The sequence below is a fragment of the Scardinius erythrophthalmus genome (assembly GCF_964197995.2).
Source record: "Scardinius erythrophthalmus genome assembly, chromosome: 25".
Lineage (NCBI taxonomy): Eukaryota > Metazoa > Chordata > Actinopteri > Cypriniformes > Leuciscidae > Scardinius > Scardinius erythrophthalmus.
The window spans coordinates 30,252,474-30,276,751 of record NC_138245.1 but is presented as its reverse complement, the minus strand read 5'-3'; the positions used below and the strand labels follow the sequence as shown (position 1 = coordinate 30,276,751).

General features: G+C 36.9%; 3 protein-coding genes across 3 annotated transcripts in view; 1 reads left to right on the top strand and 2 right to left on the bottom strand.

The window, feature by feature from the left end:
* Positions 1-6,231: 6,231 nt before the first annotated feature.
* LOC308686198 (cystatin-2) lies at positions 6,232-7,821 on the bottom strand. The gene is made up of 4 exons (XM_081358659.1): positions 7,576-7,821; positions 7,283-7,485; positions 7,051-7,164; positions 6,232-6,669 (listed from the first exon to the last, which is right to left on the bottom strand). Exons 2-4 carry the CDS (start codon positions 7,466-7,468, stop codon positions 6,586-6,588), a joined length of 384 nt encoding a protein of 127 aa, XP_081214785.1. The 5' UTR covers positions 7,469-7,485; positions 7,576-7,821; the 3' UTR covers positions 6,232-6,585.
* Positions 7,254-10,503, top strand: LOC308686197 (glycine N-acyltransferase-like protein 3). The gene is made up of 6 exons (XM_081358658.1): positions 7,254-7,515; positions 8,121-8,235; positions 8,347-8,454; positions 8,844-8,967; positions 9,087-9,213; positions 9,967-10,503. Exons 2-6 carry the CDS (start codon positions 8,161-8,163, stop codon positions 10,391-10,393), a joined length of 861 nt encoding a protein of 286 aa, XP_081214784.1. The 5' UTR covers positions 7,254-7,515; positions 8,121-8,160; the 3' UTR covers positions 10,394-10,503.
* Positions 10,504-11,268: 765 nt separating this feature from the next.
* il17rd (interleukin 17 receptor D) overlaps positions 11,269-24,278 on the bottom strand; it is a 46,136-nt gene continuing 33,126 nt past the window's right edge. Inside the window, exons 4-13 of the mRNA XM_081356991.1 lie at positions 23,142-23,260; positions 22,892-23,012; positions 22,594-22,638; positions 22,305-22,456; positions 18,654-18,719; positions 18,212-18,266; positions 18,024-18,134; positions 16,597-16,781; positions 13,238-14,156; positions 11,269-12,124 (exon numbers count right to left, since the gene is read on the bottom strand). Of these exons, the coding sequence (XP_081213117.1) occupies positions 12,003-12,124; positions 13,238-14,156; positions 16,597-16,781; positions 18,024-18,134; positions 18,212-18,266; positions 18,654-18,719; positions 22,305-22,456; positions 22,594-22,638; positions 22,892-23,012; positions 23,142-23,260 (1,895 nt within the window). The 3' untranslated portion in view covers positions 11,269-12,002. The remainder of the gene's footprint in view (positions 12,125-13,237; positions 14,157-16,596; positions 16,782-18,023; positions 18,135-18,211; positions 18,267-18,653; positions 18,720-22,304; positions 22,457-22,593; positions 22,639-22,891; positions 23,013-23,141; positions 23,261-24,278) is intronic.

Here is a 24,278-nt window from a genome sequence, read left to right as displayed (position 1 = left end):
ATTGGGCCAGTTTAAAATATTTGCATATATTCCAAAATATACTCTGAAAATATATTTCAAATATATTTCTTTTGTGTGTGGGTCCTGTTTATATGACAGTCGCATTGGCACATATGTGATTTATATCTGATTTACTTCCACATATGAATGAGGCCTGAAACCGATCTCGAAATATCCAAAAGCATGCCTTCTTTTTTTCCTGTTTACACTGTCATATGCCTCGTTTCCACTGAGCGGTACGGTACGGTACGGTACGGAACGGTACGCGTTTATTTGCGTTTCCACTATCAAAAGTTGTGAATGGTACCAAAATGCCGAACCGTACCGTACCACTTTTTAGGTACCCTTCCATTGGGGTACCTAGCACAGTGGAACGGTACTAAAAGGTGGAGCTAGACTCACCGCAGGACGTTGATTGGTTGACAGAGAATCGTCACTTGCGCGTGCTACAAGAGGAATGACAACATAAGAAGCGCCATTTTTTAATATACAGTTTAATATAATACTACTGTTACTGTATCACGAAATGTAATTTTAAGAGTTTTTCAGGCGAGAATGTAGTTGTTTAAAGCTCAAATCTGTGGTTTATTTATAAAGATGATTTTTTTTCCCCCGGTTGTGAGATCCATGCGTTCAGCGGGCGCTCGGCGCTCATGTTTCCCGGCTGGATGAGCCTTGCCTCGGCGTTCGTCGCAGACTCCGACGGTAGTGGTTAAACATAAGATATAATTCGTTTTGTGTAGACCTAACGGGCGATCTTTGGTCTCGTGAGTATATAATGAGTTCCCTGTCAATCGTTTTGGCTGAGGGCTAAGTTTAGTTTTATATTAATGTTATTTGTGTTTAACTACTTGTAATGTTAGAGCGCTGCATTTGGATATTTGACTGAATTGTTTGCTTTATTTCTTATTGTATAGCTTCTTGTACTTTACTTAAACTTTTATATAGGCTATTATTGATAAAACTGAAATTTTACAAAAAGAAATATGGTTTCTTGTCATTTTTTATTACAAGATTATCACTGATGTTTATTGCAACATTTGTACAAATGCATATATATTGCCTGGAATATGTTTATTTTATTTATTTTTTTAAACGAAAAGAGGTAACGTTAGGGTTGTGTTTATATTTCGTTTCGTTATAACGTATAACGTGCAGTGAATAATCAATATGCGTTGCGCATGAACCACATTTGTGTCCCTATAATGTTTAATTTATTTAAATGAAAACGAAAAGAGGCAGAGTGGTGTTTTATAACATATTTCGTTTTATTGTTGCTTAAAATGTACAGACAGAGTAACCGAGATAACCGGTGTATCAGCGACGCTTTTAAGAACGCGCTGTACCATTTGCATGTAGGAGTCGCACATGGCAAGTACAAACTTTGCGTACTTGATATTGAGAAAAGCCTAATGTCGGCGCTTGTCTTCTTGTGACAAACATGTCGAGGAGCAAGAACAAGATCTGCTGCATGTCATCCATTGTAGTTTACTATGCTCTTCTTCGCGCGAAAATGACGTGGATCGAAACACCACGCCTATCAAGTAAGGGTACTGTTGGCAGTGGAAACGCTAGCCAGATCATGGTTAACAGACCCGTACCGTACTGTCCCGTACCGTACCGTACTGCTCAGTGGAAACGAGGCAATAGAACACATCCGATCTGTGTCACATATGAGCAAAAAATCGGAATTGGGTTACATTTCACTTACAGTGTAAACGAGGCCTCAGTGCTGTTACACGCAACCCACTACATGAAAGGTCATTTTCAAAAATCCATAATAAGGGGCACTTTAATTTTCCTTGCTTTTATTTTGTGATTATTTTAATTTCTTACTGTGTAAAGCACTTTTAATTGCCAAAGTGTATGACGTGCTATATGAATAAAACTGCCTGGCTAATGTTGCATCACAATAAAAAAATAAAATGGATGTAATTGATTGTGACAGTGAATAAAGAATATGCTGATGTACATGGACTTAAGTCACTTTTTTGGAATTTATTAAATTCAATAGCATTCATGTAAAATATAAAAAATAAAATAGTACTGTTTTATACCGTAAAAATAAGTCGCAGTAAGGGCATAATACTGTCAAATGAAATTGCGGTATGGGCATCATACTGTAAAATGAAATTGCAGTAAAGGCATCATACTGTAAAATTATACTGCGGTATAATTCCACTTCCTGCTCAGCTGTTCGGACGCTCTTGCTTACTGCTCCGCGCTTTGCTCTATCGCTTTTACATTTTATCTCCTATTTTTATATTTTATTTCCTTTATTTTATTTCCTTTTATCACCTAATTTTAACTTTAGCAAATCAGCACAGTGCTCATACGACAAAGTTTGGATTGCTACAAAAACTGAGAATTCTTTTACCCGACCAGCTTACATTCCGTGAAAGGAAAACACAACTGCCTCAAAGATAAGAGAAAATGCCTCTTCTGGAATCTACTTGCTGCACCAACTGCCACAGACTTTTACAAAGGATTGCAGTTCTTGAAACAAAGTTACTTATGGGACCACCAAACCAGACGGAGAAAGCGCTCATAAAGATAATAAACAATATTCGCTTAAATACTGATTCAGGCAAATTATCAGTGCTGGTACTACTCGACCTCAGTGCTGCATTTGACACTGTGGATCATAACACACTTCTTGACAGGCTGGAAAACTGGGTGGGGCTTCCTGGGATAGTCCTAAAATGGTTCAGGTCATACTTAGATGGGAGAGGTTATTATGTGAGTATAGGAGACCATAAGTCTGAGTGAACATCCATGACTTGCGGAGTCCCTCAAGGCTCAATTCTTGCGCCACTCCTGTTCAACCTGTATATGCTCCCAATGAGCCAAATAATGAGAAAGAACCAAATTGCTTACCACAGCTATGCAGACGACACACAGATTTACTTAGCCCTATCGCCTAACGATTACAGCCCCATTGACTCCCTGTGCCAATGCATCGATGAAGTCAATAGTTGGATGTGTCAAAACTTTCTTCAGTTAAACAAAGACAAAACTGAAGTCATTGCTTTTGGAAACAAAGATGAAGTTCTCAAGGTGAACGCATACCTTCACTCTAGGGGTCAAACAACTAAACATCAAGTCAGGAATCTTGGTGTGACACTAGAGTCAGACCTTAGTTTCAGTAGTCATGTCAAAGCAATAACTAAATCAGCATACTATCATCTGAAAAATATTGCAAGAATTAGATGCTTTGTTTCCAGACAAGACTTAGAGAAACTTGTGCATGCTTTCATCACCAGCAGGGTGGATTATTGTAATGGACTCCTCACTGGCCTTCCCAAAAAGACCATCAGACAGTTGCAGCTCATACAGAACGCTGCCGCCAGGATTCTGAGCAGAACCAGAAAATATTAACAAATCACACCAGTCCTCAGGTCTTTATACTGGCTCCCAGTTAAATTTAGGATTGATTTTAAAGTATTATTACTGGTATATAAATCATTCAATGGCCTAGGACCTCAATACATTGCAGATATGCTCACTGAATATAAACCCAACAGATCACTCAGATCAATAGGATCATATCAGCTAGAAATACCAAGGGTTCACTCTAAGCATGGCGAGTCCGCTTTTAGCTATTATGCCAGCCGCAGCTGGAACCAGCTTCCAGAGGAGATCAGATGTGCTCCTACAGTAGTCACTTTCAAATCCAGACTCAAAACACATCTGTTTAGCTATGCATTTAATGAATGAGCACTGTACCAATGTTCATCTGACTGTTTGTACTGTACTGTATTTTATTTATTATTTTTCTAAACTGTTTTAATTATTCTTATTTCTTTTTATTATTTTAATTTCTTCTATTTAAAGCACTTTGAATTGCCATTGTGTATGAAATGTGCTATATAAATAAACGTGCTTTGCCTTGCCTTGCCTTGCCTTGCGGTAAGGGCATCTTACTATAAAATTAAATTTCAGTAAGGCCATCATACTGTAAAATTATACTGCGGTAAGGGCATCTTACTGTAAAATTAAACTGCGGTAAGGGCATCATGCTGTAAAATTATACTGCGGTAAGGGCATCTTACTGTAAAATTAAACTGCGGTAAGGGCATCATGCTGTAAAATTATACTGCAGTAAGGGCATCTTACTGTAAAATTAAACTGCGGTAAGGGCATCATGCTGTAAAATTATACTGCGGTAAGGGCATCTTACTGTAAAATTAAACTGCGGTAAGGGCATCATGCTGTAAAATTATACTGCGGTAAGGGCATCTTACTGTAAAATTAAACTGCGGTAAGGGCATCATGCTGTAAAATTATACTGCAGTAAGGGCATCTTACTGTAAAATTAAACTGCGGTAAGGGCATCATACTGTAAAATTATACTGCGGTAAGGGCATCTTACTGTAAAATTAAACTGCGGTAAGGGCATCATGCTGTAAAATTATACTGCGGTAAGGGCATCTTACTGTAAAATTAAACTGCGGTAAGGGCATCATGCTGTAAAATTATACTGCAGTAAGGGCATCTTACTGTAAAATTAAACTGCGGTAAGGGCATCATGCTGTAAAATTATACTGCAGTAAGGGCATCTTACTGTAAAATTAAACTGCGGTAAGGGCATCATGCTGTAAAATTATACTGCGGTAAGGGCATCTTACTGTAAAATTAAACTGCGGTAAGGGCATCATGCTGTAAAATTATACTGCAGTAAGGGCATCTTACTGTAAAATTAAACTGCGGTAAGGGCATCATGCTGTAAAATTATACTGCGGTAAGGGCATCTTACTGTAAAATTAAATTGCTGTAAGGGCATCATACCGTAAAACCCATTTTACAGGTAAGCTACTGTAAAGGGGAACTTGCAGTAACTTACTGGCAATAGTGCTGCCAGTAAGTTACCGCAAAAATGCGATAAAATGTCTAACAGTGCATTTATAGCTCTCCTCTGCTGTCACAGTTAACATTACAAGAAATGGAGTTGGAGAAAGTGTTTTTGCTTTAAAGTAAAGAAAAACCCACAGTTTCCTTTTACTGTTTCTAAAAATTAAGATGCTGTGTTAGTTTGAGCCACGAGCCTACGAGGGGGGAGGGGGGCCTCCAAGATTTTGTGCCCAGGGGGCACACTCCCTTCCGCCCAGTCCCGTTTACGCACACACCCATTATTACTACACGCGCTCATTCTCTCCAGCTGTATCTCGTCACCTCATCTTCCTCTCCCCTCTCTCCTCACCTGTTTCCCATCTTCTATCATTAGTCTCTCTATTTCTAGTCCCCTTTCTCTTATCCTCTGTCGGATTATTGCTGACTGTCACGTATGTTACTGATCGCTATCTCTATCTACAGAGGTTCTGACCCCAGTCCTGTCGAGTGTTACACTGTGTGGTATCTACCTCCTGTTATTTGTTCTCTCTTTGTGCTCAGCCAGTTTTCCCTGCTGAGAGGAGTTGCTGTGGGTTCGTGGTCTCGCCAGAATCCAGTAGCCCCGCTTTCACCAACCTGACCAGACGCTGCAGATCAGCGCTGCTTTCTGTTTGTGATTTAAGTAGAGACCTGCTGTTATATTGTCACTCGTTTTCTGTTGGACATTATATTAAGAAGAGACTTGTTTTCTGTCTGCCTATTCGGCCTGCCTTGTTTCTATTAAAGAGAACTGAATCTGCTTCACGCCTTCGGGTCCCTGTCTATCTCCACATACCTGACATTCTTATAGAGAAAAATGTAAAACACATAGATGAATATAGAAAATTGAAGATGGACACTGTAACTCTGGTCTAGTTGCTCAAAAGAGTATTGCTTATGACCAAGTAAGAGTCACAATTGTTTTTTTTTTAGGTTTATTATTTGAAGATATAGGCCTATTTTATTTTTAGAATTTATATCACACCAGATATTATATTTACAATAGATATTTTTAAATGCTGCATCTACAATGTTTAGATTTACATTTAAATGTTCCACTAATGGCTGACAAGTGCGTCAAAAACATCCACAGCCTTGTAAATAATAGTAATAATAGTAATATTAATAATAATAGCGGCCTTTGCACTTTCAATGTTTGAACCCAAATGATATAGCAGCAAAAAACTGATTTCAGAATCAAACTGAACTTCGGTCATTCCAAAATAAAAGTCACAGAAGAGCAGCGTCGACTCTCTGCGTCATTTGAAAAGAAACAGTTAATCAAAAAATTAATATGGTGTCATGTCGCCCCAAGCCATATGCTGGTAGTTTATATAAATATTAAACAGACAACAGTCTTTCTGAAATCTCAACTATTTCTGTATTATTAGCCTGATAAATTAAAAATATTTTAAATCACTAAAATACAGACAAAAAGATATAAAAATACAACAAAAGAAAAAGATTCAAGGCTATGAGACAATTAATTTGCATTTTATTTAATTTTTGTTGACAAGACTGAATCGCTTTTACTCAAAGAGAAATACAGGCTTTTAAGTAAAGTTGAAAATGACAGCTTATGAAATGCTTAAAATATTTAAAAAAACTGATAGTGATGCGTATTATTAACATACCACAGAGTATATGAGGCACACATTAATAAAGCATGCACCACTGGCAACATTCCAGCATTAGGAAATATCTCCGTCATTATCCTCAGGCACAGTGATCTGACAGCAGTCGTTTGGGGACGTAGTCGTTTCCTGGCACTGCAAGGACAGTGAAGGAGCACGTCATGTTCTGACAAAAACAAGAAATATATATATTATATTTATATATTCACATTTCAAACAAAATGCATGCAAAAATAATTATACATTTGTTCACATAATTCAATTACATGCAAAATTATTTTATATTTATATATGCATTGCATTGAATTATTGCATTGAATTATTGCTTTGCATTGCATTACATTATTGCATTGCCCAAAATGCAAATAGCATTTACACTGGGGTTCAAACTGCATATGCCTCAAATATATGTACATAACCAGAAAATGTTACATTTCTGTAGTAGTGCTCTTCATTTGTCCCAAAAAAAGATTTGATATTTATTAACATGCATCACAAAACACCAGAAAACACTAACTCTGAACCCTGATTAGATGTAGTGTCTCACCTCAGCGTTAGCCTGTAAAGCACAGTGTGTCAGATTCACACTCGCCTGATTCTCACACACAGTCTCTTCAGCCTGGACCTGTAACATGTGTTTAACCCGTGCAGGAGGAAACAGCTGCAACACACACACACACACACACACACACACACACACACACACACACACACACACACTATTAGCGAATCCATCAGAGTACAGCAGACGTGCGTCACGTGATGAGCATGACACTTACCTGAGTCGTGTCTGATATGATGTCCACCACTTTAAACGCGTACGGGTAGCTACTCCTGCGATTGTGGAAGTTCATGGCAAAGTTCGCCACGCTGATGACATCACTGTTGTAATTTTCTAACATGCCTTCCCCTGAAACAATAAGAGCTGAGAAAATGGATGCAAAGAGGATCAGAGTGCAAACCATCCTGGCAGGATCCGAATCTGTGGGAACAAAGGCAGTCAGAATCATAGGTGTGTGTCAGTATGATGGTGCAACATTAACAGTCATAAAACACAGACGGTTTAACACACCTCTGTTTATTCGTCAGTGAAAAGCTTCTCGTGTTTCTGCATTCTGCTGATGAGAGACGCCCATGCTTGAGTTCATCTAACTGACTCAAACACTAGAAGAGATGCAAAGCTTTTCCATCGCAAAAATCCATTTCATATTCACTGCAGCTGATGGTGCGCGTCATCTGAGGTCACATGACCAGCCCAGGACCCGATCAGAGCAGCGGGCTAGCAGATCTCCTGCTGAAAAACCCTCAAGGAACGATTCTTGCTGGGGAAAAACTGCTTTAACAAAACGGTTTGCTGGTTTTCATGGTGTAAACTGGTTTCAGAGTGCCCAAAACTATCGAACCAAACCAGCCTGACCAGTATAATCCGGCCAGTTGCTCGTATTTAGCACAAATAAACACACGCAAACCACTTTAGTTTAAACAGCATTAAAGTTAATATTTGATAAAAATGCAAAAGATAACTTCAACAGTATAATCCACCGTTTAACTGCTATAATCTGAGTCTGAAACGCGCAGCTGCTGAGACTTTTAAAACACTTACTTGTTATTTGGCAGATTCATCTGTGGATCTTGTGATTTCCGTGATCGTGACAGGATGATCGTTCTCGGGACAGAGGAACTCACTCAGGCTGAGAGCGTTTTAAAGCAGTTCTTCCCCGAGTCCATCAAGGTGTGAAAGTTTTAATAAAGTATTTTGCTATACTGAAATCAGATTTCCCCACAATGCTTTTAGTTTCACTTCTTCAAGAGCAGCGGCTGTTAATAATGCCTCGTTTTCCAGGTTTATGGCTGTATATTCAACATAAACAGAGGGAAACCTCACAATCTGCAGGTTATTGCAGACCAGTGGCCAGATTTCACTGTCATTATTTGCAAACCGAAAGTTCAGGTAATGTCATTTGACAAATCCAGACATTTATATGATTTTCAACTTTAATGAAACCAAAGCAAATGTAAAAACATTCCTGTTCAAGTTCAAGTTACTTTATTTGTACCCGAAGGTAGAGTCCTCATACACACATATGGAAAACAAAGGAGCACATATCACACATCATTCAAAAAATAAAAAAAGTTAAAAAAAGTAAAAAAGTTCTTACTGCATGGTCAACACAACACACACATCATGGACGCGTTCACACACACACACACAGCTCAGTTAAACACTGAACACAACACACCCAGAGTAAATGAATACATACATAAAAGCAAAGTGAACACCTGTGCAAAATATAGCTATGACTTATTCCTCAATGTAATGGCTGCTGAAATCTGTTGCAGGGCACAAATGACCGGGAAGGAGATTTCAACATATACAGCATCTACTCAAAGAGCAAAGCCAGCCTGAGGAGCTTTCTGGACACACCTGGTGTGATCAATAAGGACTCATTCACATTACTGGCAGGTACACACACACACACACACACACACACACACACACACACACACACACTATTCGCTGAGTAAACTCCTGTAGTTGACTGTGGTCAAATGAAACATGCACTAACCTGTTGGTTGATAAAGGGCTAGACATCCGGCATTCAGAAGCGGCTCAGGAGTTTGCGGATCAACATGGACTTCCTTGGAAAGTTCAAGCAGTGATGAATGTGTTAATGTTGCAGGACACAGAGCAGCTGCAGTGTAAAGACAGGTACATCACCATCAAATCATTCTCTTTACCAACACAGGCTGATGCTTAATCATACAAAACATGTTCATACACACGCTGAAGAAATATTATATATCAGCTGTTATAATTTCCATTTATTTGTATATTTTGCGCTTGTTTCCTATGGAAGCCACATAAGAAATGTGAACAGTCGAAATACTGAATCATAATTATGACATACAAAGTAAAAATTATGAGATAAAAAGTGGGATTATGACTTGTCATAATTACGATTTATGTAATTTTTCACTTTTGTCAATTTCAACTTTTCATCTCATAACTTCATGAGATTAAAATGTTAATTATGAAAATATTAATTAATATGACTTGATATGTTAATTTCTATGTTCTTCTCATAAATACGACTTAATGTCATAATTTCTATGTCATAATTTCGACTTTTCATAAAATGACTGTCATTATTAATGTCATATGACTTTTTATGTCACAATTATGACTTTTTATGTCATAATTATGACTTATCTCCCATAATTTTGCAGTTTTTGTAGGGTTTCTCTAAATGAAGTTAGCACATTTTGTTGTTTCCAATAAAATGGGAACAATAAATGGAAATGGGAACATTAGAAATGGGAAAAGGGGATGTTAGAAATGGGAACATTGGAAATTGGAGATGACAACATGGGAAATGGGAACATTTTCAAAACCTTGTTCTTGCACAGAGTTGTCTTAAATTTTCCATGATTTAATATTTGGCATTTTCTCATTTCTCTTCAGTGATGTGAGTTCGTCTGGAGTCAGGTTTCTTCCGCTCAGCGCAGCTCACGCTCATCTGGTGAACAGCACATGGAAGTATGGCGGAGACCGGAACAGCTATAACTCAGTGCTGAACTACATCTCCCATAATCCTTCACTGTGTGTGATGGAGGAGGGCGGCACTGAGCCCGTGTCTTGGCTCCTCGTGTACCAACACGCTGCTCTTGGTTTACTTTATACGTTACCACAACACAGAGGTAAAGGCTACGGCAAGTTACTGGTGTGTAAGATGGCCAGAACGCTCCTGGAGAGAGGACACCCTGTGTATTGCTTCGTGGAAGAGGAGAACGAAACTTCCTTCAAGCTTTTCACATCACTGGGGTTCCAGCGCTCACCGCATTACAGGGCTGTGTGGTTTGAGCTCAATAATCGACAGGTCAAGAAATAGACATCCAAATCACTTCAAATGTCATTCTGAAGTTTTTCATATTCCCTTCATTATTTGTAAAAAAAACATAAATCTGTATGCAAATTTAAATCAATGTCACTTGAAATGTCACTGGAGTTTTTAATCACTTCTCCATTATATATATATATATATATATATATATATATATATATATATACACACACACACACATGCATACTTTAAAAAAGATAATACTACATTAAATGCATATTTATAGCATTCAACAAATCTGCATGCAAATCTGCAAATTCAAATTCCCTTGAAATGTCACTCAGAAGTTTGCAATATTTTATCATTTATATGCATATTTCTAGCATACAAAAAATATGTAAATATAAATCACTTAATGTCACTTAGTTTTAATCACCCCTTCATTATTTGTATTATATTACTTTAATTTTGAATGCATATTTGTAGCATAGAAAATAAATCTGCATTTATGCAAATATAAATATATATATTCTTTTTTATTTGACATGCATATTTCTAGTATATAAAATATGCACATATGCAAATGAGAATGTGCAAACTTCATAATGTCACTATGGAGGTTTTAATTGTCTCTATTTTTTATTTTTAACTTTTTTATTTGCCTATTTTTAGCTTAAAATAAATCTGCATATATGCAAATATATGCTTATAATACATATAATTATATGTAATTTAATTTTTGATGCATATTTCTAGCATTCAAACATCTGCAAACTTTTTAAAGCAGTTTATACCATGTGTGTAGTAAGAATAGTATGGTAGCGTGTTATTTTGAACAAAACCTTTTAACATATTCTTTGATCATCCTGAGATTATTCAAGTATTTTTCCTAAAACACTTCAGTAATAACTCACAGTCACAATGCGTATAAATCTTAGTTTTATTAAGCCGTATCTCCTACATTAGAGTACTATAAAACAGTACAAAGTTTATATAATGTAGAAATCACTTCTAATATTCTAATAAAAACTGTACAAAACCTGGATAAAACAGAGTACACAAATAGAAATGGCACATTTCTTTTTTTAGCTTGTACTTCCCTTTGCCATAACCTACGCTAATCTGTTTATGCATTTCTGAAACTTTTTTAAAAGGTCCATTTTAAAAAAAAAGGCCTAAAATCATTAAAAAGCTCTTGATATGCTCGTTACCTCAGAACAGCTTCAGTGAAACGATACCAGGGCTACTGTGACGAACACAAAGTGCTGATCGACACACGTCTGCAGTGAACACCACACAACTGGAGCCTGTTAATGCAATAAATTAAAGTGAAATGACATGTTAATCGACTCGCGCATTCAGAATAACGGTCACAGGTTCACGGAAACCCAGTTAAGGCAAGAAGGTCTGAATGACATGGGTTCTTTTGTAGTAACACACACGGCTGTAATGCAAACACAAACTCAGTTGCATACCTAGTACACAACCACTTTGGTTAAAAAGCGCCTCGACAAATAACCTGCAGATTTCAGACACTGCAATGTCCAATCCCTTAAGATATAGTCCGTCAAGGGTATTCCCTGATCAAGGGGTTTTAATGTTGGCAGCTTGGCATGTTTAGAAATTAAAGTGGCGATGCAAGTTCAGTGAACGGCCACTAGGTGGAGGCTGTGGTCACGAGTCCTTCACTGTGATGATGGATGTTGTGATGGAGCTCTGCCTTACAGATGGTGTGTCCTGAGCAGTGCAGAGAGCTGACAGCAGGGGGCTCCTCGTCTCCTGTCACACACACACACACACACACACACACACACACACACACACACACACTCGATTATCAACAGGCTGAAACTGCAGCAGACCTCGATCTGAAAGTGCATCTATATCTATTTATCAAGATAAAAATCTGCATTTAAAAGTGCTGTAAAATGTCACATAAAATGTCCCCATTCTCTCAATGCTGAAGAAAAACTGTCTGAATCTTATATATGTGGTAATATGTAGTAAACAGTGCATACTACAATCTAACCACAGTTGCTGAAACCGCTACCAAATATTCATATTAAATATCCAGAATGCATATGTTTGAATTCAGGACGAATCTGTGAACAGGCATATTATAAGATTCACTATATACTATTTAATAATAACAATAATATCAATACATTTATTTTTATTCATTATATCATATCAAATATCATCATTTGTAATTTTATTATTAAAATTCTAAAACCGTAACTAATCAATAAGGAAATATTACCATTGCAATAATACTACTGTAATGTAAAAATAAAAATGATTAAATCATTATAATAAATATCATTATTATTAAAAATAGTATTTTAATTGGATCATTATTTAAACTAACTATTCAATAAAGAAATATATTAATATTGCAGTTTTTAAAAAAAGAGCATTTATTAATCATTATTATAACTATTATTATTTAAAACAATAATATTCAAAATAATATTTTATTTTAGCATTTCAATTACAAAATTAATCAAAGAAATTATACCATGGCAATAATACTACTGTAAAGTAAACAAAAAAATTGATTAAATCATAATAATAAATATTAGTATTATTATTAAAAACTTTTAATTTGATCATTATTTAAATTAGAAAAATTTAAGTAATTAATAAAGAAATATATTACTGTTGCAATGTAAAAATGATAGTCATTTTATTTTACAAAACAGCAGTAAAATGATGATGATAATATTTCTGGCTGAAATAATTTCTTCCTCAGAGAAACCGTAAAGCTCCTCTTTATAAACAAACGGGGAAGAAGTTTGGAATGATGTTGCATTTGAAAATACAGAAGTCTGTATAAATGTGTCATAAAAAAATAGGAATATTATTCTACAAATAAATAAGTTAAATTCCTACCCAGTCCCGAGGAGGAGGACACGCTGTCGGCCAGAGACGAGGTGTCGGCGTGATCCGGGGAGAGTCCCTCCATCAGCGGGATGGAGAGTTCGGACGAGGGCACGGATGAATCATAGATCCCGGAGTCTCTGGGCATCTCCGGTGGACTGGCGGATCCATCCATGTGAAGAACCGGAACCGGCCCGGACAAACCCACGTCCTGACCCGATGATCCTTCCCCGAGATCATCCCGAGACAGACTCAGCGAGAGGATCCTCACCGGGACGTCGCTCTCCGAGGGATGTTTCAGTCTCACCTCGTTCAGGACCAGCCCGGATTCGGGAAGTGGAACGGCGCGTTTATTGGGCGCGGGCGCCGGCATGAGCTGCTTCTCGAACCAGTCGGGCTCCTGATCGATGTGCTGGTGCATGTTACAGATGGCCACGTACAGCGAGCGGCCCGACTTGCTCCGGAAGTAGTTGCGTTTGCTGATGTTCGGCGGCTGTGGCTCGCGGTCGGTCAGGCTAAGCTGGCGGGAGTGAAGTCGGGCGAAGAGTTGAGGAAGCTGATCCATTAGTTTTAACTTCGGTGCCAGGCTGAGGGAAGTCGGCACGTCGCTCTCGTGAGAGTAGTCGAAGTAAACCGCCATGAAGCGCGAGAGATCGGAGGACTTCTGATGCACATCTTTGATCTTCTCTGAGATGATGGCTGTGGCTACGATGAACAGATCCCTGCTGTTCCCGGCGTCTCCGCTAGCGCTCGGCTCTCGGTTGTTCTCCTTCGATGTGGCCTTGCCCTTGCGGTGTCTTTTCTCCACGAAATACTTCAGACCTTTGGAGCAGACGGTGATGATGAAGTGAGCCTCGTCGATACGCCGGCTCAGCCAGGCCATCTGACCCTCCTTACAGATCTCCAGATGCTCCCACAGATCCAGAGACACCTGCACATCACACACAACAACACACCTGAAGTACATCATGCACTCTTACACACTTTTAGACCATGACTTGAGGTTAAGTGTCAAGTTTTAATTTCTCTTAAAGGGTTAGTTCACCCAAAAATGAAAATTCTGTCAGTAATTACTCACCCTCATGTTGTTCCAACCGCGTAAGACCTTCGTTCATCTTCGGAACACAAATTAAGATATTTTTGATGAAATCTGAGCCATGTTTCACTCCTCCATAGGCTTCCAGTGTGACCGAAACTTGCTGGCCCAGAAAAGTTATTAAAGAGATCGTTAATATAGTCCAAGTGACTCCAGTGGCTCAATCTTAAGTATATGAAGCAACGAGAATACTTTTTGTGCGCAAAAACAAACAAAAATAACGACTTTATTCCACTATTCATTTCCTTCTCTCTGGATGTCTAGTTGGTTCGCGTAGTGTTTTCGCGCAGCGCGTCTGTGTTACACGTCACCACGTAGGCTCACTATTGGCCGACGCCGGTCATGTGTGTGTTGCGTGATGACGTGCAACACAGACGCGCAGCGCAAAAACACTACGAGGCCCAGAGAGAAGGAAATGAAAAGTGGAATAAAGTCGTTATTTTTGTTTGTTTTTGCGCACAAAAAGTATTCTCGTCGCATGATAAACTTAATGTAGTGCCACTGTAGTTACTTGGACTATTTTAACGATGTTTTAATAACTATTCTGGGCCGGTGAGTTTCGGTCACACTGGAAGCCTATGGAGGAGTCAAAATTCTGTCAGATTTCATCAAAAATATCTTAATTTGTGTTCCGAAGATGAACGAAAGACTTACATGGTTGGAACAACATGAGGGTGAGTAATTACTGACAGAATTTTCATTTTTGGGTGAACTAACCCTTTAAAGGGATACTTCACCGATTAGCATTAAGCTTTGTATCAGTAGGAACCCGGTCGTATTTTGGATTGACCGTGCTTCCCTCCCTCATGTCCCCCTGAGACGAGAGATTTCTGTATTGTGTGTCTGGAAAAAAACCTCAGAAGACGCAAAAATCGTAATTTAGCTTCATCATCAGAGGCTCTTTAGTCCAGAGGCGAGAGACTGCAGCCAGTAGGAGGAGCTCGTCCCGCATGTCTTCAACTCGCCCATAGGGGGATCTCACCATTAAACACCCTCTTTTCAGTTTCGAGTCACTAGTAGCCTAGCTGTATCATTTCTCCCGACACTGCCCTCTGTAACCGGTAGGCGTGGCTTAGGAGTGTCCTCGTAGGGCAGCGAAGCAAGTGCATTCTGGGAGTCGTTGTCTTTCATCAACATGAGCCAAAAATACATTTTCTGGCTTTACTCAGTCTAGAAGGCACCAACTTCTAAAATAATTTCACATTTCTACTACTTAAATGACCCAATTTAAATACACATTCATCTTTCCAGCGGTGAAATATCCCTTTAAAAGCATTAAAGTCTCCCACAAATGCACACAGAGAGGCATGTGATCAGCTGGACAAAAAAAGAAAAGTTTTCCTTAGTCAATATGACTATATAATAATAACAGTAATAACATCAGTAGGCTATTATTACTGCTGCTACTGGTAAAACATTTTTTTCATTATTGTTTAAATGATTATTAATTTAATAAAATGCATTCAAAAAAGAAATGTGTAAAATTAAGTGTAGAATTCAACTGTAAAATAAAATAAATACTACTACTAGTTATTATTCAAAATAATATTTTGGCATCATTTTTGATTATAAGAAAAAAACTATTCAATAAAGTAACATTGTAACAAGCTTTTAATATTAATAATAATAATAATAATAAACTAATCAATAAAGAAATGTATAACTATTTTGCAGTCAAATAAATAGATTTACTATAATATGAATTATATATATTTTCAAACTATTTTATCATTATTTAAATAAGACATTAAACTAATCAATAAAGAACTATTGTAATAATACCTTTGTAAATTGTAATGAGCATTTAATGATAATAGTAATAATTATAATAAAACAGTAAAATTACAACACATTTATGTCTGTCTTAATTTCTTTGCTGTCAAACATTAAACTATAGAGCTTTTATTTTGGCAGAAAATAGCATTAAATCTCTTTTGTTAACTGGGAAGATGGTTGTCAGTTTTATTTCACCTGCTGTAGAAGTATTTATCATTGTTCATGTTAACTAATGTAGACCTAACTGTAAAGTGTCACCAGCTAATATTGTAATAAACAAGCACTAATGAATCATGCACACACCAGGAACATGCATTAATAAAGTTAAATATGATACATTTATTATTATTTGTGGAATAACCAAACTAACTGCCACTAGGTGGCGTCATCCGCACACATACACATTACAAACCTTTTCTCCAACTCTATATGACGAGGTTTTCCTGACCCCAATATTCCCAGTACATGAATTTGAACACACATCAAGGCAAAGGCTCACCTCACAGCCGCAGAAGTCCTGCAGGAAGAAGGCAAAGCTCTGGATGACAGCGAGATGTTTGGGACTGTCTTTGCTGGAGTAGCAGATGAAGATCTTGGGTCTCGGCCAGGGCCTGTCGGCGCTCAGCGCTGTGGTCAGAGACGAAGACTCCGAACTCTCCTCGTCCAGGTGGGAGTAGATGTTTTCTGCAGAGGAATTCCAGATCAGAGATGTGAATCTAACCAGGATCAAATGAGATTTGAAGCGAGTGGGGGAAAAAAGTGCATTCATTGTTTCCATATGAGAACTCCTTTTAGAGCACTGAAAGTAAAGCCTAATTTGTCCGTGTCAGAGAAACATGTGTTTTTGTCTTACATCCGTCCTCATCCACCTTTGCAGTAATGCACCATTGCAACTCAATTTTCAGCTTACCCTCATCCTTCCCTCACGCTTTGTAACACATCTTTCCCTCGCGGGTCAAAATGACCCGAATTAAATTTAGAATTAAATTTTATTTCGTTTTGATAATATTTTTTTCTATTGTTTCAATGCAATTTTTTGAGAGATTTTTTGTTACTTTTTATTTTATTTACCTTTAAATGACTAGATTTGATCAATAAATAATAAATAAATAGTAATTTAAGCACATTCTTTCAACTTCAATTCAAAATAACTCACAATTTCATGCATAATCCTTTTAATTCAGCTCAAAATATCTTACATTAAGTGTCTTTGCCGACTCGCTCTTGTGGAAAACAAATAATATAACGTGATATTTCATGACTCTTGCCACTAGATGGAGCAAATGAGCTGTGTCCGCTAGGTCCTAAAGTCTTTTCTATTCAGTATGCATTCAGATAAAGTAGACATTATACAATTTTTAGCATTTTTAGTTTGAATTTTGAGCATTTGTAGGTTTTTCTATGTGTACTGAAGCATCCCTCGCATTACATTCATTCCTATGGGGGTCAAATTGACCCGCGATTGAAGAATTTGTTACTCTTCTTAAATTTCAACCACAAAACTCCCTTGAAACCATTAAAAAAATTGTGTGTGTGTGTGTATTCGTGGTTCAAGTGCAACAAAAGCCCAAGGGTCTTGGATCCCTCTGATGAACACTCAATTTAAAAATAAATAAGTACATTTAAAGGGAAGGATGAGGGTTAAAATGCCATAGTTATTAGAAAACATCCTATAACCAAAAGCATAAGAGTCAGAAGAGTAATTTCAGCGATTCTGAAGGACACACACGTGTAATTACAAACAAACATGCATTACTAACAGGAGTTTCTTTTGTCTGGATCAACCTGAGCTGCGACAGAAAGCACTTAGATTCCATCATCCATTAATCCTCGCGAATGCCGTGAGATTACAGAGATCGCTTTACAGATACTGGACAAAAGCAAGTCTGCGAGGAACCGGAGAACTGGCTAATGACGGACACACACCTTGCTGTTTCTTGCGACACATGACGGTGAAGAGGGTGGCGAAGGCCGACATGATGACCAGTGGGACGGTGATGGCCATGGCTCGGATCGGGCCGGCCCACGGGGAATGCACTGTGACAAACACACACAACATCAGATCGAGTCCAACAAGCCCAGGACCTTCGTTTCTCTTCACAAGAGTGCTTTACCTTGGCTGACGTGATACTGCGTCTGTCTTCTGGTCGTGTTGTTGTCATCTCGAAGCTGCAGGAATAAGAAAGTGGGTAATTAATTAAATATGCAATAAGGTTCATTAGTTAATGTATTAACTAACATTAATTTACAATGAGCAATACATGCGTTACAGTATTTGTTAATCTTTGTTAACATTAGTTAATACAAATTCAGCTGTTCGTTGTTCATGTAAGTTCACAGTGCATTAACTAATGTTAACAAGATTTTAATAAAGCATTAATAAAGATTATTAAATGCTGTATAAGTGCAGTTCATTATTAGTTCATGCTAACTAATGTAGTTAACTAAAGAACCTTATTGTAAAGTGTTACCAGAAAGTGAATTTGTTCTTCTGAGTTTGACTTTAAAAAGGCGTTTAAATGAAACTCTGTTTATATGATATATTAACGCTCTCACCTCTATTGCATACGTTCCTGGAGTGACGTCTTGTAAAACACATGTTGTTTTGAAGCCATTTTGCTCCTGCAAAAACACATTTTTAACATCAATATCTAATGCATTTTAAGTAAAATTACATGCAATGTTCAGTGCAATGAAAATATGATGTACTGAATCACATTATACACACTAAAAAATTAGTTGAATTTACTAAAATGTTTTATCGTAAGTGGTTGCACACAATTGATTTTAGCTACATTTAAACAAATGCAAACTTAATAAATTTTAGTTCAACTTAATGCATTTGTTTAAATGTAGCTAAAATCAATTGTGTGAAATCAATTAAAAATCAATTTTTTGTAAATTCAACTATCATTTTTTTTAGTGCAGTATCTGAGACTTCCATTAACAAATGTGTAAGTAAATAACTGGCACCAACTTTTTTAAATTTATCTTAAATGCATTTCTAAACTCTTGACTATTATTTTTCTATCACTTGATATTCAACTTTGCAAAAAGATTTTTCTTCGCAAAAAACTTTTCCAAAAAAAAAAAATCAATCCTATTATCATGATTTTATATACAGTATTTTTGAAAAACGTATATTCACAGACACATCAACATTGAATTCTCTTTCTAATAAACATGCGTTACTTTGAGAACAAAGTCAGAAAACGCTAGATAAACTGTTGACCCGGTCACTTCACTACGGTTAACATTAAACTTCATGATTACTTGCAAAAGCAAGAATGCAAACTTGCATGTTTACTGATGCTCTCCGTTAACGCAAGGTTTCTAATGCACTCAAATGCATATAACCTTACACCTCAATATACCTCTAACCTCAGATGCATTCATACAGAGGAATTGTTCCTCAGACAGCAACGGTGGGAAGCGTGATCTGAGAGACCCTGGAATCCCCCGTCGGTGACGTCGCACACCTCAGATTTCACCTCCATCTATTATCGAACTAACAATGCCGGCCGGCCCGGACACAGATACGAGCGCTGTGCTCTTCTGAAGAGCCAGGACAATGCTTTTACACCCTTTAATATGTGAAAAATATGTTTCAAAAGAACCAGGTCATGTTCCAAAGTGACACGGACATGAAACACCTCGTGCTGAAATAATAAAACCCCAGCATTGGTGGACAGGGAGGCACAGCGTGTCTTCAGACTCGATCGCATCATTTCTCTTTCCGTCCTTAATTAACTTGCATTTCTTGTTATTGTATTATTTGGTGTATAAGTGAACTTCATTGTGTTTAATGTGCTTATATCACTTTGAGTTAGTAAAATGCATTATAATAATAAAATAATAAATACCACTACAACTACTACTAATAAATAATAGATACAATAATGAATAATAACAATTATTGTTATTAATAATAAAATACTTAATAATTAATAAATAATAATGAGTAATAATAAATAATATAATATGATAATAATAATAACTTATTATTATTAATAATAATTTTAGTCATATTTATTATTTATTATTAAAAATAATAATAATAATAATAATCATTATTATTAAATAATAAGTAATAAATACTACTATTACTACTACTACTACTACTACTACTACCACTATTACAACTAATAATAGATATAATCATTAATAATAACATTTATTGCTGTTGTTATTAATAATAAAATACTAAATAATTAATAAATAATAATAAATACTTCTACTACTACTACTACTACTAATAATAATAATAATAATAACAACAATAATAATTCATAATAATAACAATTATTATTTGTATTATAAATAATAATTTTAGTAGTAGTTGTATTTATTACTTATTATTATTTTTATTATTATTAAATAATCAGTAATAAATACTACTACCACAACCCCTATTACTACCACTACTACTAATATAACTAATAATAACAACAATTATTGCTTTTGTTGTTGTTGTTGTTATTAATAATAAAATACTAAATAATTAATAAATAATAATAATCCTAATAATAATATATATAGTAATAATAATTTGTATCATCATTAATTTTAGTAGTGACATTTATTGCTTATTTAATAATATTAATAATTATTATTAATTATCATTATTATGTTCTATTAGTAGTAGTAGTACTTATTAATATTATTTATTTATTATTTTGCAATAATAATAATAATAATAATTATCACTGTTTTAAATTCCTGTCATAGTTAAATGGGATATTCTTTATGTTTTTTTCTAACGGCAGAGTCGAACAGCATCATTCCCCATCCGATTAAATGTCTCCGTATGGAAAAGAGCAGCATGAACACACTTCTCCTGTTGTGTCTCACAGAGGAAAGTCAAATGCGTTTGAAATTACATGAGGGTGAGCCATTTCTGGCTGGGCTCTCCCTTTAAGAGTTATTCCTGAGCCCAAAAAAACACACGTCTTCAGCCAGAAAGAAAGACAGATAGCGTCCTCTAACTCCCAGCACAGTTCCTATGTGACGAAGTGCGGCTGTGAAAGCATTTCCGTTTCAATCACAACCAAAGCGTGGAAAGCAGCAGAACACGTCCGTCTCCCGTGTGGCGTGAGCGTTCAGAGCGGCTCTGCGAGGTTCAGGTCTGCAGGACTATTCAACAGACTAGCCTATATATTACTCCAGCAGTCTGGGAAGAACATTACACGCTGCTGGAGCGTTAACCCTGAACATCTCACTTCCAGCCAGAGGAACTCCATGTGTGTGTGTGTGTGTGCAAAGCTTCAGCGCTAACAGAGTATGCAGACAATTACAGTTATCCATTCTTATCCACAATTACAGACATTTTCCATTCTTTCTGATCCGAATAAACATCCGAATTTTTGTGCTACTGTACCTTTAAGACTCTCAGTTCACGGGTGCAATTCAAGTTTATATCACATTTTAAAAAGCATTAAAAGGAACAAATTGCTGAATATTGTTTTATCTTGGATTTTATCTATAATTTTCGTCACAGTTTACTGCCACAGTAATGTAAAAAGTCGCTTTTAATGGTCATTTTTCACCCTTTCAGATCTGAATAAACTGGCTGTTTTTGCTACTGTACCTTTAAGATTGTCAGTTCACTGGTGCAATTCAAGTTAACGAAATAGATGACATCCTAAAAGGCATTAAAAGGGACAAATCTAGGATTTGATTTAGAATTTTAGTCAATGTTTATTGCCCTAAATATGTAAAGGCAATTTTTATGGCCATTTTCCACCTTTTCTGATCTGAATAAACTGGCTTTTTTTTGCTACTATACCTTTAAGACTCTCAGTTCACGGGTGCAATTCATGTTGTTCCTCATCAGGGTGAAGCGTTGAATATGTAAATCTGGGCGGTCATTTGATAATGACCTCATGGTTGTGAAAATAAAATTATGGCTATTTCAAAACACACTCCTTTGCATAGATTGATTACATTTTCCAATGAAAATGTGAGTTTTAAAAGTGCGATACAGCATCGTGAAACACCACAGACAGCTGTAAAGTCCCGTTTTAAAACAAGCCTAACAGATGTAACTGCTTAACTCCTGTAATAAACACGAGAGCGCGCATTTTAGGGTGAACGATTCCTTCAACAACATTTGCATCTCAAAAATCACCCGAAGGCAAATGCTTATGAATTTGTGCCAAAATTCTCCAATGCAACTATTAGACAAAAATGCAAAGTGAAAACGCTCACCGGTTTGCAGCGCTTCAGTCTGAAGGGCCCCTCCTGTCGCAGCTTGTAATACAGGTAGTAGATGGAGAAGCCGAATGTCGAAGGGGCGTGGTCAAACACAACATGCAAATTAGATCCCAGTTGAGAAACATTCAGCATCTTGGGCTTCCAAACTGTCAGAGAAAGAAGAGTTTCGGCTTTATTTAAGATCCCTGTTCAGGCCTTTTCACAGCTTGGGTTAACAAAAACAGATGAACTGGATTTGATATCTTTTTTCCTCTCTCTCTCTCTTTCTGTCTAAAGAACTCACATGGTTTGCAGACGAGGTTATCCGGGCCAAGAAGCACTTCACAAGCTGTGAGAACGCAAGGAACCAGGAAGAGAAATTACTTCATGTTTTGAACTTTTCCATACCAGTTAAGTCATTTTAAACAACCAGTATATATTTGTACAATTACAATCAGTATATATATATTTAACTTACAGTAAAAATAAGTAAATGTCATTTTGTGTATCAGAATATTTTAAATTGATCAAAATAAATATTGTCTCAAAAGTAGGACAGAATAAGGTGAGTATGCATGGTGTGTTTCAGGGCTAACACTCACTGTTAGTGCGCAGAAACGACGGTGGAAAGAAGCTGTCGTTCAGGAACGTGGGAAACGGCACGATTCTGACCATGTAGTCGGCCTCGAAAGCCAGACCGGCGAAGGGCTGTGAGCTCATCCTCTGTTGGGGAAAAATGCAAAATGGTGCCAAACAGATGAATATGAGCATAAAATTTCATTTTCCAGTGAATAATTCATCTGATATAAACCATATTACTATGTATTCTGTTTCACTGAACACAACACTTACAATGGTTTTGTAAGAGAAGTTAAGCTGCCGTGGATCCTTTAGGATCATGTGCTGGCACTGTTTTCCCTCGGGATTCTTGTCCTCCAGATACACTCTGAATCCTTTCACATGTTCAATACCTAGCAGATCAAACAGGTTGTGTGAAATACAGGGGTTTAAACAATAGGAAAGCACAGTATAAATCCAGATGGCTGCAGCATACATGCAAAATTAGTTTTGAAAATGCATAAATTATTAAGAAATTCATAGTTGCATTGTGCCAAGAAAGTTTATAATATCCTAAAATGCATTAAAAGGGACTTTTTTTGTTGATTTATAATGTTAATAATAATTATTGCCCCAGATGTAGTTTTTTATGGCTATTTCTACTCTTTCTGATCAGAATAAACTGGCTTTTTGCTACTATACCTTTAAGATTCTCAGGTAAATGGTGCAATTCACGTTTATAAAAAGCTTTAAAAGGGACATATTTTTGCATTTTATTTTTTTCTTGGAATTGATTTCTAATGTTAGTCAAGGTTTATTGCTGCAAAAATGTAAATGTAACTTTTTTGGCCATTTTCCGTTTTTTCTGACAGACAAACTGGCTGTTTTTGCTACTGTACCTTTAAGATTCTCAGTTAGCTGGTGCAACTCATGTTGCTCATCATCAGGGTGAAACGTTGAATATGTAAATGTGGGCGGTCATATGATAATGAGCTCACGGTTGTGACATCACAAATAACTATTTCAAAACACATCCCTTTGCATCTTAGTTTTTTTTTACAATTTCTAATGAAAATGTGAGTTCATAACACCATAGACAGCCGTCTAGTCCGACTTTACAGCATTAATCCGAGGTGCTAACTCAAACTAGTCCCGCCATTAACTTCCAGGACTGGAAAAGGCATGCATCATTTTTCATCCTTTTCTTCCCCGTTTTTATTTGTATTTTTATAAGCACCCCTGAAGAAAGAGAGGAGGCATTTAGCACAGCGAGAGGACGGGAGCATGCGTGCCAGCGGAGCGTTCCCGTGCCCTTCAAAGTGTGCCAGCCTGCCTCGCTTTTAATTAGATTTCTGTCTTATCAGTTGCAGAGGGAAGAGGGCAGAAGAAAAGGCTCCCGCACACATTCCGTGTGGTTTCGATTACCAGCCT

What these genes read in the sequence shown, in the direction of transcription:
- LOC308686198 (XM_081358659.1), bottom strand. Translation starts at nt 7,468, where the DNA reads ATGGTTTGCACTCTGATCCTCTTTGCATCCATTTTCTCAGCTCTTATT. An exon ending in TCATATCAGACACGACTCAG is followed by an intron (nt 7,165 to 7,282) that starts GTAAGTGTCATG and finishes TGTGTGTTGCAG; the next exon opens with CTGTTTCCTCCTGCACGGGT. An exon ending in CTTTACAGGCTAACGCTGAG is followed by an intron (nt 6,670 to 7,050) that starts GTGAGACACTAC and finishes TGTTTTTGTCAG; the next exon opens with AACATGACGTGCTCCTTCAC.
- LOC308686197 (XM_081358658.1), top strand. Translation starts at nt 8,161, where the DNA reads ATGATCGTTCTCGGGACAGAGGAACTCACTCAGGCTGAGAGCGTTTTA. An exon ending in TCTTCCCCGAGTCCATCAAG is followed by an intron (nt 8,236 to 8,346) that starts GTGTGAAAGTTT and finishes CTCGTTTTCCAG; the next exon opens with GTTTATGGCTGTATATTCAA. An exon ending in CAGCTGCAGTGTAAAGACAG is followed by an intron (nt 9,214 to 9,966) that starts GTACATCACCAT and finishes ATTTCTCTTCAG; the next exon opens with TGATGTGAGTTCGTCTGGAG.